This window comes from Astatotilapia calliptera, chromosome 13, assembly GCF_900246225.1.
Source record: "Astatotilapia calliptera chromosome 13, fAstCal1.2, whole genome shotgun sequence".
Classification (NCBI taxonomy): domain Eukaryota; kingdom Metazoa; phylum Chordata; class Actinopteri; order Cichliformes; family Cichlidae; genus Astatotilapia; species Astatotilapia calliptera.
In genome coordinates, this window is record NC_039314.1 from 32133750 (window position 1) to 32150104 (window position 16355).

Here is a 16355-nt window from a genome sequence, read left to right on the forward strand (position 1 = left end):
GAAACCAGCAGTGTGGTTGTGCTGAAATCAAAGAAGTCACAAAATTACACATAAAAACTATATATGGTAGATGGACAATCACTAGTGCATGCAGCAAGGAGAAGGTCAAAACAAAACTGTGTTGTTGTTTTTTGTCTTTTAGCATCATAGCAGGTTCTAAAATGATTGAAATACAACCTCAGAGGAACAATAACACGTCATTTTTTAATCAAAAGCTGAAGTAGACTGTGTGAAAAATGAAGTCCTCTTACAAATTGTTGATACTCACACACAACTGAGTGTGCTAATCCGTGCCTCACCAGATCAAGTGCATGGATATTACTCAGTGAAACCAATTCCTCGAGTACAGTACTACTCAAAAGTCTTGAGACTGTTAGGTGACGGCTGTGTGCGGACAGGGATAGGACCCAAGATGCAGACTCCGGAGACAAACTTAAACCAAAACAGCTTTAATGCTGAACGCAAACATAACATAACTGGGAAAAACTGAAAATAAACTAACACCGGTGTACTGGCAAAACACACAGCAAAGTAAACGGTAGATCACGACACAGACACAGAGAAACACAGGGCTTAAATACACAGAGGGAGCAATCAGGGAATGAGTAACAGGAGGGAAACACAGCTGGGGCAAATCAGAACTGACGAGACCAAAGAAGCGTAAACTGAACACACTGAGATAAGACACAGACCTTCAAAGTAAAACAGGAAATGCATAACACAGACTGAACAAAGAGACAGGCTCATATGCAGGCACTACAAAGGGAACAGAGACGTGGGAACAGGGCAGACACAAAACACTGACTGAACACGGGGATATAGGAACTTAAGATACACATAGACGCGAACTAGACAAGGGGATGCAGGTGATAGGGGAGACAGAGCAACTAAAGAAGACAGAGACCTAAGCCATAAGACAGAACTCAAAGAAACCAAAAACTAGACAGTATAAATAATATCATAAACTCAAAAACCCTGGGTCGACGACCCAGGCATCCTAACAGAGACAGCTTTCAATTCTTTATATGTTGCTAGAAAAATGGGTAATGGGTACAGCAATTTATCAAAACATTGTCAAACATACAAACAAATACAGCAGATAAGGCAAAGACGAGGGGTGTGCAATTCTTACTACCTGGAACGTCAATATTTGGTATGACCACCTTGATTCTACAGCACAGGCAGTTTTTTTATCATTTATTCTATTTCTGAAGTCTACTTAAACTTTATTTTTTTCTATAACTATAATTATTTTCCAGCCAGTCAGAATTTTTGCACACACAGAGCAGATGTGTGATCTGAGCGACAGGGGCTGTTATTGTGTGTGTGGATGGATAATAGCCAACACTGAAATTCATTTCTTGCACACAGAAATGAATTTTGTTTGCACAAATTAAACTTTTCTTCTCAAAATACAGCATTTGTTCTTGCAAATTATTTACTGCGCTCAGAATAGAGGCACAAAAATAACGCCACAGTTTTTGAGTTTTCAAGTAAAATCTTACAAATCTAAGGGGGGACATCTCATTGTTGATCTCATTGTTGCTCACTAACAACTCAGTGTCCCAGAGGTTTAACTGACTTGATGCTGTGCTCTGAATACATGTTCCTTTCATCTTATTGAGAAGTGTAACACATGTTGTAAATACATAATCTTACTAGCAAGGACTACTTTCTTCTTTGAGAACAATAAGCCTTAAATCACTGGTGATCTGAAAAAAAAAAGCCTAATTAAAAGAAGGCTGGCTTCTACAGAGGAGGATTAAGGTCTCTGGAAAAAGTCAGAATTCTGACTTTAATCTGAGAATTCTGGAAAAGAAGAAAAAAACAGTGGCCCTAATCCTCTTCCGTAGCTTTCAGGTCTGGGGGCAGGGAAGAACTGGAAAGTGCAGAACGGGCTGCGGGTGAATTCACAGAAATGCAAGAATTCCTACAGAAGGAAGCTCGAGGGCAAACTCGAGCAGAACAACAGGAGGGATGGGTGGAGTGAAGAAAATCACTGGGTTTAAGGTGACAGATGGACAGCCATCACTGCAGTGGGCAGCCTGGAGGGGGTGAAGAGCCATTCATTCAACAGGTTTAGGTTCAGCTCTCTGCTACACACTTGTTTGGGTGCAGTGCAGGAGCGTCTCACAGTGCCGTCTCCAGTCCCGATCATCTCGATGCCTCAGATCTTCACTACAGGTCATGCCATCTACAGAAACACCCTAATAATTCTGCAGTGGTTACATGTATTAATTAAGAACAGGGGGAGGAGTGGATGGTTTAGTGAGGTGGTGTGGGAGAAATCACCTGCTTCTGAATGTGAATAGGGGGGCTCTGGGAGGACAGTCCATACCCGAGAGTGTGTGTTTTTTCAGGAATGCTGTGTTTGGGACCAATGTCATGTTGAAAAATAAGCTGACATGACAGCATCATGTCAGATGCTTTCCACATGGCATTGCAGGTTGGATCAAAATATGATGGTACTTGAAATTGAGCCTCAAACCATGACGGCGCCTCCACCATGTTTTACAGATGGCTGTAGACTCACTGTTGGATCTCTCCTGACCAACCATAACAATTTGAACCAAACTTTTTAAATGTGTATTCATCAATCCATCAGACTTGTTGCCACTGATTTTCACCTGGTTCTTCTGTGATTGGCGTAACTCTGCCTATTGTTTTCGTTTCCTTCCTTAAACTCCTAAGACCCGAACTCTTTCACGCCATGCAATTTTAAATCTCTTTGCGATTTGGGCTGATTCGGACCCGATGAATGAAAAAACAAAGAATCATCTTTTTACCTGATGTCGTTTCTGGTGATGTTGTGCAAAACTCTTTATTTGTTGTCTGAACACAGCAGCATTTTTCCTGAGTACAAAAACAAAAAGAGAAACAACAGTTGTGCCCCTTTGAGCAATATAGCTAATTTGAGGTGCTGCTAACAGTTGCAGGAAGACGTAACAAAGTAAAAAAAAGTAAAAGATTTCTGAACGTCGCATAAAACATGAAAACTTTCGGTCCAAAGCTGCTACTTCAAACATGGGAACATGTTCACATTGTGGTCTAACAACCTGAAATGTGATGTCCACATTTAAGAGGTTAAGAATTCCTTCCTTTTTACCCAGACCATTTCTCTGAGACTTCAGTGAACAGTACACGAGTTTCAGATACTGTTCATCTACTGCAGTTTTTATTTTTTAGGCCTCACACCTTTACTTTTGCCGTATGTTTGTCCACTTATCACATATTGTTACAACGCACCAGGTCAAGATATGAAAGATGCGTTCTTTTGTAAGCAGCCGATGTCTAAAGAAAACCTCTGAAATGCACCCAGAAAGCATTACAAAACATCATGAAATAAGGATTGGCTCAAGACTTTTTGCACAGTAATATATATTCAGATTTCGACATTTATTTCATCAGATTTTTACATCAGTAGATAATCACACAGTGAGCTGAGAATGTGTCCGCAGAAATAAAGTGTAGGATATTAGCTCCAGCACTACTCCTGTAACCGAAGGAATCCTCTGGGTGATGTAATTTACAAAGCATGTCTTTCTTTTCATTCCTACACATCATAGCTAGAACATAATTCAACAGACGACACAGAAGACGTTGGGGATGATGATAACAGTGACTGTGATGATGATAATGAAGAAGAGGCAACAGGAGAGGAAGATGAAGAAGAGAGGTCATTAGCTGGTGATGCTGATGAGGTTTCCACAGTAACCAGAGCCAAGCAGTTGGCTGAGCAGCTGAAGGCTACAGCCCAGAAAGTTCTGCGGGACCTGGGGAGGATCTTGGCGATTAGCCTGCTGGGTCTTGCTGGTGAGATCTTAGTGTTGTTTTTTGTTACTTTTTATTACCCCCTCATCTGTAAAAGGCCGATGGGGTGTTGTCGTCACCCTGCTGTGCGAGCGGGCTACGCGGACACCCAAGTTTGTGGACACGATAACTCGAGAATGAAGGGACGTAGATTTCAAATTGATACCATAGGTGCAGGTACCAGAATAATACTTGCGTATTATTATCTTTTTGCCTGTCTCAAATAGCAAGAAAAAAGATTGACAGGAGATTTGGAAAAACAGGGAAAATAAGAATAAATGTCGAAATGCTCAAGAAAGAACTGAAAGCAAAAACGCAGCCGAAATACGACTGATGTCTTTTACATGACGACATTTTGTTTGTTTGCCCAGACAAAAGCTGCAAGTTGGTTTTGCTTCATTGTAACGTAAAAAAATCAAAATTCTAAAGGAAATCCACGTCATCTCATGAAATTCTCGTTCATCAACATAGTCAAACGGTGAAAATCTCCATCATAAATGACCAAATCACCATCTGACTCATGACAAAGATTCATCTGGATTTGCGTAAAAGTTGCTCTTTAAGAAATATTGTGTTTTTCCCTTTAAGACACAAAGGAGCATAAAACTTTTATCAGGCCCACTTTGTTTGTACTTCATTTTCTGGACCTTTGTGTGCACTGCATATAAACCTCTGACCTTTTCTTTATAGGGATCACACTGCCATCTGCCTTCTCAGCCATTTACTTCCTGCTTTTCATTGGTATTTGCACTTGGTGGGCATGTCATCTTCCCATCAGCCACCTGGGTTTCAATGCGCTGTGTGTGATGGTGGGCTTCTTCACTGCTGGCCATATGGTGTGTCTGTATTTATACCAGAGTCTGCTGGCCCAGGCCCTGTTCCCCCCACAAAGCCTGTGGGCCAGGTAAGTCTTCATAATAACAGATTATATGCATATGCAGAATTGCAGGGGACAGCGACCCTTTGGTTGCATCATTTCATACCGTGCATGGTTATTCAGCAGATTTCAACAGAAATAGATGCCACATGACCGCAGGCAAAAGTGCTATTTCATCAGTGTTGCAGGACATGTAACTTGGGGGAAAAGAAACTCCAGTTGACATGACGAAACCTCTGGCAGTGCCAGTTTTTGGCCTGATTATTAAAGGCCGTGTATACGTCTTGATACAGTTGGGTCAATAATTTATTGCACAAACAGATTTGTAAGAGTGGATTTTACTGTCGAGATATAACTGAAGTGCAGACTTTCTAATCTAAACAAATAAAAATATTTGAATTCGTTGTTTAACAGTTTATTTGGGTTTCAGCTCAACACTGGTCTCTCTCCGGTGCGGTCGAATCACTTTGAGCCTCACATTTAAAAAGAAATTCCCTGTCGGCCTTTTGTCCAGTTATTTTTGAGCCTCTGATATTTTTGAGCCTCTGTTTAAAGCAGCTTTAATTCCTCAACAGATAATCCAGAATTTGGGTTAAATCCCTTAAATTAGAGCTGAAAGGCCACTCTTGGCTCACGATTTACAGATTTACAGAGGAACAAGACAACGTTTTGCCATTGGTTTTAACATTTGAGTAATAAAGACCCCATCTTTGTGGTGAAGTGACTGTGAGAGGCCAGTATTTAAACACATATAATTCAGCCTACAACAACAAAAATGTCATTTGCTGTGCCTTCATGCCTGTAAACCCTCCTTAATTGTATCAGTACACATATCTGTGGCTATGAAATTTCTCTTTCGGGTCAACTATTCAAGTTTACTGACGAGAAACGAAATGAACGCAGTGTGACTGTGCTGGCATGAGAGGCATGAGTGGAATGAGCCTCCACTGGGATTTACGGTCTCTCTTCTTCTCAGTTTCTTCCTCATGACGTCACGGCCCTCTTGGCAGGTTTCTGTATCGGTATCACTTAGCCAGCTGTTCATCAGTCAGCCTAGTCGACGTTTACCCAGCAAACATACTCCACTGTCATAAAACTGAGTCTGTGTCTCTTTAGTGAAGCTGACGGGAAAATAGTCAAATGTTCAATGTAGATAATGTAGATGTGTGATTATTATTATTAGTACTTTAAAAGAACTCTTAGCCTTTTTGATATTACTGTGCCATGTCCCAGGTGTCAGCTGATCCTAAGCTTCACACTTTGTTTGATCACGTTGGAACATGTTTGGTATCATCAACATAAAGATGAGTTCAACTCTGAGCTGTGATAAAAAAAAATGATTAGAATTGTGATGAAGGCACAGCTATGGAAGCCCGTTTCCGCCACTAAATAAAAACAAAACAGCTAGTATGCATAACTGGAAATTTCGAGTTATTTTCTTGAAATTTAGACTTACTTTTCTCGAAATTTCGAGAAAATAACTCGAAATTTCGAGTTAGCTCTGCCAATCAAAAATATGTGTGAATGAGGTCGCTTTCTTGTTACCCGGAAGCATATGGTGCAGAGGAGCGCGCATTCAAAAACGGATCCCAACAAATTGGCGCTTTGGCGAGTACGTTTGCTGATAGTAACACCGTGTGATTCAGCTAATAACAGGGATTTCATCATTTGTGAAGCCAGGCTGAAAACACTCAGCAATCTGTGCGACTGGATGTAATACAGCTTAGCTGTAGCATTTGTAGCTGACGCTTCAGCTTCTGCGTAACGAGGAAATCATGTCAAATTTCGAGTTACTTTGAGTTAATATGTCGAAATTTTGAGAAAATAACTCGGAATTTTGAGTTATGGATCCTTTTTTTTTAGTGGCGGAAACGGGCTTCCATACACAGCTGTTGCATATGACTGAAGTGCGTCTGTAACGTGGATGGTGACAGAAATAATACGATTCTGTTCCTTCAATTTGTTTACTGCATGTAACACAGGTCATGCAAATCTGTGACCCAATGTACTTGTACTTATTTTCATTAGTGATGAAAGACACGTTTCCAACTTAAAACCCCCAAACAAACAAACAACCCCCCAAAAAACGTGTACTAGTGTATCCCACCAAAGATTTGAAAAAGCTTTCTTCTTTTGTCATTCAATTCAAAAAGGTTATTCATTGTTCAGTACACATTTTGAGTTCGTGCTTGTTCAGTGCACACAAACACAATCATAGGAAAGACTGCTCATTGGATTGTTGAGATGATGACTCGCCGAGCCACAGACGCACATTGCTGGAACAAAGCATATCAATGGAAAGTTGACTGGAAGTGAGACTCCTGAGACGACAGTCAAGAAAACCCACCGAGAACCCTGCAGGGAATCTATTGTTGTTGTCAAGAGGAGAGGTCAAGGGTCGGACTCGAACTCCGGCCACTGTGTTCTAACCATGTAGTACGTGGTGGCCGCTCACGCTAAACCAGCACCTGTGAGAAGCTGCGTGCATGATTTTAGTGAGCTGTAAGCTGTAATCATCAAAGTTAAAACAAAAGAACATCTGAAATACTTCCCTTGCAAACTTTACTGAATTGCCTGATGCTAATCGTACTTTAGCATTGTGGCTATGACTCTACATCTTTGCTTTGCTATGTCTATGGTGCCGGATTTTCACTGATCACACCTGATCATAATGTTCTAGATCCTGACACTTGGTCACAACAGTATTAGTAAATCAATTAACACAGGTCTATTCCTCGATTTCTTTCTCTTTTTTTCTGCCTAGACTCTTTGGTCTGAAGGACATCATCATACCAGGAAACTGCACCCTGCCCTATGACCTCAATCTGAACAGCAGTCATGACTGGCCAGTTTATGTCAACCCAGGAATCCTCTTTTTGCTCTATACTACCATAGTGACTGTTCTCAGAACAGGACGTCACGGAGGCTCTAACGCGGTATCTCCTCACTCACTCTTTTTATATTATAACATACAGTGGGGCAAAAAAGTATTTAGTCAGCCACCGATTGTGCAAGTTCCCCCCACCTAAAATGATGACAGAGGTCAGTAATTTGCACCAGAGGTACACTTCAACTGTGAGAGCCAGAGATTTTCCTTGTTTGAGGTGACCAAATACTTATTTTCCACCCTGATTTACGAATAAATTCTTTACAAATCCTACCATGTGGATTCATGGATTTTTTTTTTCACATTCTGTCTCTCACAGTTGAAGTGTACCTCTGGTGCAAATTACTGACCTCTGTCATCATTTTAGGTGGGGGAACTTGCACAATCGGTGGCTGACTAAATACTTTTTTGCCCCACTGTATCTTTATATTCTCTTAGTACTGAATGTGCCCCCACTGGCTTTTCTTTGATAAAGTATTTAAACATAATGGAAAGCTTTGTTATCGTATCAAATCTCACATACTGAAACAGTGTTTATACAAAAACCCAAACATATTGATATTCAAAATATAAAAACAAACATAATAAAAATAACTCTTTTATTGAAAAGATTTTTTACGTTAGGGAGACGTAGGAGAGCAAAGAGGCCCAGGTGGGTTTAACATGGCACAGACTCTGCAGCTGATGCACTTTTGTAGCTGCCACGTGACTTTTGAAAAACTGTATCTTCTGAAATCTTCTGAGGGCTTGTTCTTTTTCTGCAGGAAAAGCAGCAACAGGAGAAAAAACGCGAGAGGAAAGAAGAGCTGGTGGAATTACAGCCTTGGAATGAACAAAAAGACGACTATGAAGACGACACACAGGTAGATCATTTCTATTGGCTGTACAAAAGGCTCTATTTGGATTTATTGCCTACGGCTGATATTTAAATAGAGATTCTTCTTCTCTTCTGTGTTTTTATATCGTACTAAAGAAATGCTTGTCTATCTTCACTATATATCCAATTCAGTTTCAGTTGTATAGACCCAAAATTACAACAGCAGTCGCCTCAGGGTGCTTTATGTTGTAAGGTGTAAAATATATTGTAATGGAGTTCCACAGGGTTCAGTGCTGGGACCAGTTCAGTTTACATTATGCATGCTTCTCCTAGGCAGTATCATTAGTAGGTATAGCATACATTTTTACTTCTGTGCAGATGACAAACTGAGGTTCTTGTACTTGGCTCCAAAAATTCGTAGAAATACAGTGTCTAACCAGATTGTTACCCTGGATGCCATTACTTTGGCCTCCGCTAACACTGTGGAGTCATTTTTGACCAGGACATGTCCTTGTTAAATCTGGGACTAGTTTCTTCGATTTTTGTACAACATCTCTAAAATTAGAAACACCTTATCTCAGAGTGATGCTTAAAACCCCAGTTCATGCATTTATTACTGTTAGACTGGACTATTGTAATTCATTATTATCAGGATGTCCTAAAAGCCTTCAGTTGATCCAAAATGCTGCAGTAGCCTATCTCCCTGATCAAGCACTGCTAACTTACTTGTGGTTCCTAGGATCAAACTTTCCTTTTTGCTAAAGCATATAGCTGAGGCTGGATCAGGTGACCCTGAATCCTCCCTTAGTTACACTGCAATATGTTAAGGCTACTGGGGGCTTCCCATGATGCACTGGGTGTTTCTTCTTACTCATACCAGTATCGACCGTGCTGCTCTTTGTGCTGACATCCAGATAGGGCTGGAACTATTTAATATTTAAAACTGTCATATACCCTCCACATAAGTACAAATAAACATCTGTGTGTGTGTGTGTGTGTGTGTGTGTGTGTGTGTGTGTGTGTGTGTGTGTGTGTGTGTGTGTGTGTGTGTGTGTGTGTGTGTGTGTGTTCTGTGTTTCAGGTCGTACTCTTGTCTGTACCAACAGAAAGCGGAGGGACTGTGACCGAAGACAGTCAGCCCTATCTCGGTACCAGCTGCTATTTTTCACAGAAATGACTAACCAGTATAAGTCACCCAGTATGAAAGTGTGTCAGAAAAGAATCAAACAGTGGACAGCCGTTATAGGCCTGACTGGAGGACATCGATCTGACAGCCTGAAGTGAATCATTTATGATGTAGCGCACAAAAGTGAACGATATTCTGTGGACATCACTGACTTTTTCAGCTTAATTGAAAAACAACATTTAATTGTCTTTGAGGACGTACACATAGAGTATACTCAAACCAAGAAACGAGTTTTAATGGATGAAAAACATGTCACTTATAAGTACACCCAACAGTTATCTGGGATCAGGGGTCTCAGGTTTGGTGCCAGTGAATATCACCCCCTTATGACCTCAGCCATACATAAATGACCATAAGTCCTGTGACTGAGATACTTGCTTCCTGCAGCTCTAGCATAACTCAGTCTAACACGAAGGACCCCAGACTCAGCCAGAAAGCTGCCATCATGGCAGGTTTACATTTACAACATGCTCACACGAGTGCGCTGGTCCGTGCAGCCAAACAGTGTCTGACTTTTCAGCACGGCTTCACCTCTACGTGTCCACTGAAACAGGAGGCAAAACCATACAATTACTGTCAAAGGTGTGCTGACCAGCCTCCACTGGCACTGCCCCCTGAACCCACCCCTCCCCTGCAGCTGATCCTCAGACCACATCCCGCCACATACCCACGTCCCCCAACTTAGGCAGGGGAGCCATCGAGCTTCTGCTACTTGCCCTTGGTTTAATCCAATGTCATAGAAAAAAGAGCAGTGCCTGAGCAGTTCAGGGGCATGGTATAAGCACCATATTACCTGCCCCGCATCCATCATCCGGCAGTCCAGACGAAGGTGCCCCGGTTACCCACATTTCTAACTTTCCTGCCCTGGCACTTGTGCGGCTCCCGGTGAACGGGATACAGCATCCGTAGCCACCGGGACCTACTGGGAAATGGGACTGGCTGGCTCTTCCCTGCTGGCTGCTTGGGCTCTCGCAGGGACCCTGGTGCTTTCAGGCGATCCTTTACCAGGATTACAGCCTGTTTCTCTCCAGGTGTTTTTGAGTGGCTGCTGCCTGCTCCCGGTGGATCACTGTGAGCTCCACCACCATCGTGGTTAGCACCTCCACCGGTCGAGGCTGTCGCAGGCCTCACACTGATGCACTGGCGAACTCAGGTTTCAGTGATGCTTTGACACCCAGATTTTAGGAGCTGGGGATTAAGTCTCTGAACTTCTAATTGGTAGACAACCTGTCCACCTCCTCCACGTCGTCCTCCTCCTCCTGTCCACCTCCTGAGCCACAGCTGCCTCTAGAGCTGTAATATTGTAGTTTCTCGTTTTACCTCAACAAATGGTTGTTGGAGGTCTAACGCAACATTGTGAACATGAATATGATTCTTTTCTTTAGGTGCAGAGGCGAATGTGGCCTGCAGTGGGAAACGGGGTGAAAGCCCATTCTTCCTGCTGGGAAGAGTGGTCATGCAGCAGAGTTACGTCTGTGCTCTCATAGCAATGATGGTAACCATGAAGTTCTGTTCAGACTCGTTTCAGCAGCAGCGTCACAGACTTTCACACACAGTCACTTTGTGTCCAGGTTTGGAGCATCACATACCACAGCTGGTTAACCTTTGTGCTGCTGCTGTGGGCGTGTCTCATTTGGATCCTGCGTGCGAGGTACTGTTACCACACGTTTGTTACACATCTGTGACAGAACAAGTCAAGCGTCTGCTGCCTGGTTATTGTGTGTAAACATGTTCATTGATACTTCTTAAATATTTATAAATGTAACACCTGTAACACCCTCTAGAGGTTAAAGAACTCAATACTTACTTAATCCTGACGGTGCATCTGTCAGACCCTGATGAAGACTTGGATCGGTCTTAATCAGGTCTGGTTGCTTCCAAGAATGCATTTTTATATAAATTGATCCCAAACAGAGTGCCTCAGCAGCTCCTCTTTGATATATTAAAAAAATCATTGATTGTGGATTTTGCTAATAATAACTGATCATTAAGAAGAATACAGATATTGTAGGGAAAAAATACATCACACAACAATAATTATTAATTGCAGTGTTTTTTAACTGTTGTGCATTTAAAATTGTTTCCCAGTATTTTAATAGTCTGATTGAGTTGGGGGCGGGGTCTGTGTTTTCAGGCGACATGCAGCCACATTGTGCTCGCCATTCATCCTGCTCTACGGCTTGGCTCTGTGCTGTCTGCAGTACGTCTGGGCCATGGAGCTTCAACCTGAGCTGCCCACCACAGTGGGAACCATGAGCCTCGGACAGCTAGGACTGAATAGAACCCAGTACCCCTGCCTCAGACTGGGAGCTATGGTAAGAAGAGAGCATATGTGACATGATAACGAAGTTATGAAATTGTGACGGATTGTAACATTCAGCAGGATGTTTACCCATAAATATGTGTTTGGCTTTACTTATTGGTCTGTACAGCTCCTAGAAGGTTAAACTGTCCAGTTCTCACCATGTGCTCTCGAACAACAACAACAATAGCAGAGCTGGTTTCTCAGATCATTTCTACATCAGATACTCACTGATGTTGGTCAGAGGCTGAATGTGCAAGAACTGCATCTCGTGTTCCTTTAAACCACAGCACGAGGGCCTTCACCGCTAATTCTTAACCTGACTTGATCTAGTAATTATAAAAGTCCACACAGTGAAACAGAATAAAGACACGACTAACAACAGATGAAGGATGAAAACAGCTTCATCACTTTGACAGCAAGTATGCTGCAAATGCAACACGTGTAACATTAACAGCTTGGACGCTGCAGCTCCGCTTGTGTCTGTTTATTCTACCACAGAAACCTTTGAGCACAGTGATGCACAGAAACACTGCAAACATGAACAAAAACATCAGTGTTGGAGGGAACACAACACAGTAACACAGACAGACGTACTGCTGCTTAGCCAAGAGCCAGCTGTTGGTAAATAAGCTGAAATATGACATTTAGCTTTGAGTTGGATAATATTTCTAATCGAATCTGAAGGCGCTCGAGGGAATCGCCAAACAGTCCGGAGACGTGTCAGCCAGTAGCTTTGGCTGCTTTCTCACCACAGAGCTGACGTTTCATGACTAACCTGGTTTGGTGACTGGACGTTGTGTTGAGCACATTCAGCCCCTCCTTGGGCAAAATACTGAACCCCTTCATTGATCAGAGTGTGACAGAAAATACTTAGGGTATAGACTACAGTGATGTATGAATGTGTGTGTCCGTGCATGAGTGAGGCTGGTAGCAAACAGCACTTTGGAGTCTCAACATTGTTTTCCTTTCAGTGCCCAGCATTGGGCAAAGTAACACGGATCATCCCGTTGTTGTTGTGCAGCTTGGCTCATTTTTGTCTGTTTGGTTACGTTGTGTGTAGTTACTGCACAGACCGTTGTTCTCTTTCACTGCTTTGTCTCGTGTGTATTTGGTTTTATTGTTGATTTGCTGGATGCTCAACAATGATGTTTTGCATGAATTTGCAAAGTAAAATCTCGCTGCTGGTTGCGTTTGTACTTTTGTGTATTCTGCGTGTCTTAAAACTGAACTTGTGGTCTTCATGTTCGTCTTCTTTCCCTCTGTCTCTCCAGCTTTTATTTACCTTAACCTTTTGGCTGTTAGTACGTCAGTCAGTGAAGGAAAACTTCAGCAGGAAAAGGAAAATAGCCACACCACTACAGGAAGTCACTACAGGAGGTCAGAATCACACACACAACTTCACACTGACCTGCTGAATAAATGAAATGATTTAGGTTTGTTTTCATATCAGTGATTAGATGTTAAAAATTCTGGTAAAATAAGATGTACTGTGTTTATCCCAGAGTTGGGAAATTCCTTTATTGCAGTCCTTAATTATTAAGTGAAACACATCAAAAATACAACAAATAGCTCAAATAGGTAGAATCGTACAATGTGACAGAACAAATGTCATAAAAAAGTTCAAAACAAAACATTGATTCAAACTGGATCCTGATAATCAACGATGGATTACCACTAAAAGTAACAGACACACCCCGACATCACAAACACTCCAGTTCCTCTGGCAGTCTGAGTGAGGTCTCGATCATTCAGAATGTTCATTTTCCAGCACTGTGTGTGGGAGGTTATGCATTTCCATCAAGCAGAATACTGCAGTATACTACGACACCACCGATGTCTCTCTTAGCTTTTCATGTAGCCGCAGCTCTGCAGCCGTCTCCTCTGACAGGTCCCGTTCAGCCCGTGTGGCGGCAGCGTGGCTCTCCATCGTTACTGTGCTGTACACCTAACCTCGGTTTCTTCCCAACGTCTCGTCCTTATTAGACGAGGAGGCTGGTAATGAATCTGTGCTGAAGGTTCTGGGAGGCATGGTGATGAGCTGCTATGCCAAATACTGGATCTATGTCTGTGGAGGGATGTTCATCATGGTGTCCTTTGCTGGAAAACTTGTTGCATACAAGATCATCTACATGCTGCTGTTCCTGCTCTGCATGTGCCTTTATCAGGTATGCACACATGTCGTAGACATCATGCCAAATAAATGGCTTCTGGCCCTTTTGTGTTAAACTGTGTTAAAACGCCTCCTCGAATGTTTCGTATGTCATAATAAGTAATTTTAAAAATCTCTTTTAACTCGTAACTTGTTCCTATTTTTCAGGTTTACTATTCTCTGTGGAGGCGCCTGCTGAAGCTCTTCTGGTGGCTCGTTGTGGCCTACACCATGCTTGTGCTGATTTCCATCTACACTTACCAGTTTGAAGACTTCCCTGGATACTGGAGGAACTTGACTGGTTTCACAGAAGTACAGTACGTGCTTTAACTAAAGCTTTTTTAATCCTGTCTGCACCGTTTACCTGCCTGTATGTATGTATGTATGTATGTATGTATATATATATATATATATATATATATATATATATATATATATATGTGTGTGTGTATATATATATATATATATATGTGTGTGTGTATATATATGCAAGATGCTAGCAGGCAAGGCATACATGGAACGCCATAACCAAGTGGCCGGCATAGTGTACAGGAACATCTGTGCCGAGTATAACCTGGAAGTCCCGAGGTCAAAATGGGAGATGCCCCCAAGGGTGGTGGAGAATGACCGAGCTAAGATCCTGTGGGACTTCCAGATACAGACGGACAAAATGGTGGTGGCTAACCAACCGGACATAGTGGTGGTAGACAAACAGAAGAAGACGGCCGTAGTGATCGATGTAGCGGTTCCGAATGACAGCAATATCAGGAAGAAGGAACACGAGAAGCTGGAGAAATACCAAGGGCTCAGAGAAGAGCTCGAGAGGATGTGGAGGGTGAAGGTAACGGTGGTCCCCGTGGTAATCGGAGCACTAGGTGCGGTGACTCCCAAGCTAGGCGAGTGGCTCCAGCAGATCCCGGGAACAACATCGGAGATCTCTGTCCAGAAGAGCGCAGTCCTGGGAACAGCTAAGATACTGCGCAGGACCCTCAAGCTCCCAGGCCTCTGGTAGAGGACCCGAGCTTGAAGGATAAACCGCCCACAGGGGCGTGCTGGGTGTTTTTATATATATATATATATATATATATACACACACACATACACATACATACACACACATATATATATACACATATATATATATACTGTATATATAAGGTGTGGCATGTCAGTATTCATGCTGTTCAATCAGCATCTTGACATGCCACACCTGTGAGCTGGGATTGTCATGTTTCGGCTGTGTGGCAGGCAGGAGAGGACCCAAACGCAAACTCACAGAGACAAAAGGTAAACTCAAAAAACACAGCTTTATTGCTGGCGTGGAGTGGGACACGAAAAACAATACAAAATAAACTAAACTGGGAAAACTAAAGCACAAGGAGCCACAGGGAAAAATCACACAGCTATGATGGAGACTACGACACTGACAAAGAGAAACACAAGGCTTAAATACACAGAGGGATAACGAGGGAATGAGACAGAGAAGGGGAGCAATCAGGCTGGACGAGACAGAGACGCAAAACTAGAAACACTCACATGAGGCATGGACCTACAAAGTAAAACAGGAAACACACTGACTGAATTCTAAACATGCAAACTTAACAGCAACAGGGGAGACATAACATGGAACACAGGGAAGCCATATGACAAAGCCAAAGAGCAAAACCTAAGATAACCATAACAGATCTAGGGAAACACGAAACAGTACCACAAAGGACTCAAAACATAATCCATAATATAAAAACACGAGATCTCTCCAAAATGAAACAGGAAACATGAGAGGCAGACATGACAACATAAGACAACAGACATGAAACACACGAAGGGCAAGGGAGACTTCACAGGGGTTGAAAACACAAGAGGGAACTAATAAGCAAATGAACATAGGAGACCTGATGAGCTTAACATATTATAAACATCAAAATGAACTAAAACTCAAAACACTGGGTCCTAAGACCCAGGATTGTGACAGGGATGGATTAGCTCAGCGAAGGAGACGTTCTCACTAACACAGATTTAGACAGATTTGTGGACAACATATGGAAGTGATGGATCTTTAGTGTAGTAGAAAATGTTTCAGAGCTTTGAGTTCAGCTCATGAAAAACGGGAGCAAAAACAAAAGTGTTGTGATTATATTTTTGTTCAGTGTAACTCAGTTTATACATATATATATAAAACGTGTGAATTTTGATCTTATGTACTGTATATAATAAATAAGCATGAAATCCAGAAAGCTAAACAACATGAGGTGGTTTGTTTACGAGCACGATCTAAGTCAAAGTTGTAATTGATACGTGCTTAAATTTACACAAAATGTCAGAAA

General features: G+C 42.1%; 1 protein-coding gene across 3 annotated transcripts in view; it reads left to right on the forward strand.

Annotated features, from left to right (window-relative positions):
* piezo1 (piezo type mechanosensitive ion channel component 1 (Er blood group)) overlaps positions 1–16355 on the forward strand; it is a 90697-nt gene that overhangs the window by 25460 nt on the left and 48882 nt on the right. For all 3 annotated transcript variants that reach the window (XM_026191118.1, XM_026191119.1, XM_026191121.1), the window contains exons 5-15: positions 3567–3813; positions 4501–4714; positions 7452–7623; positions 8339–8437; positions 9473–9539; positions 10963–11072; positions 11149–11228; positions 11712–11892; positions 13154–13259; positions 13866–14047; positions 14200–14348. In XM_026191118.1, the coding sequence (XP_026046903.1) occupies positions 3567–3813; positions 4501–4714; positions 7452–7623; positions 8339–8437; positions 9473–9539; positions 10963–11072; positions 11149–11228; positions 11712–11892; positions 13154–13259; positions 13866–14047; positions 14200–14348 (1607 nt within the window). The remainder of the gene's footprint in view (positions 1–3566; positions 3814–4500; positions 4715–7451; positions 7624–8338; positions 8438–9472; positions 9540–10962; positions 11073–11148; positions 11229–11711; positions 11893–13153; positions 13260–13865; positions 14048–14199; positions 14349–16355) is intronic.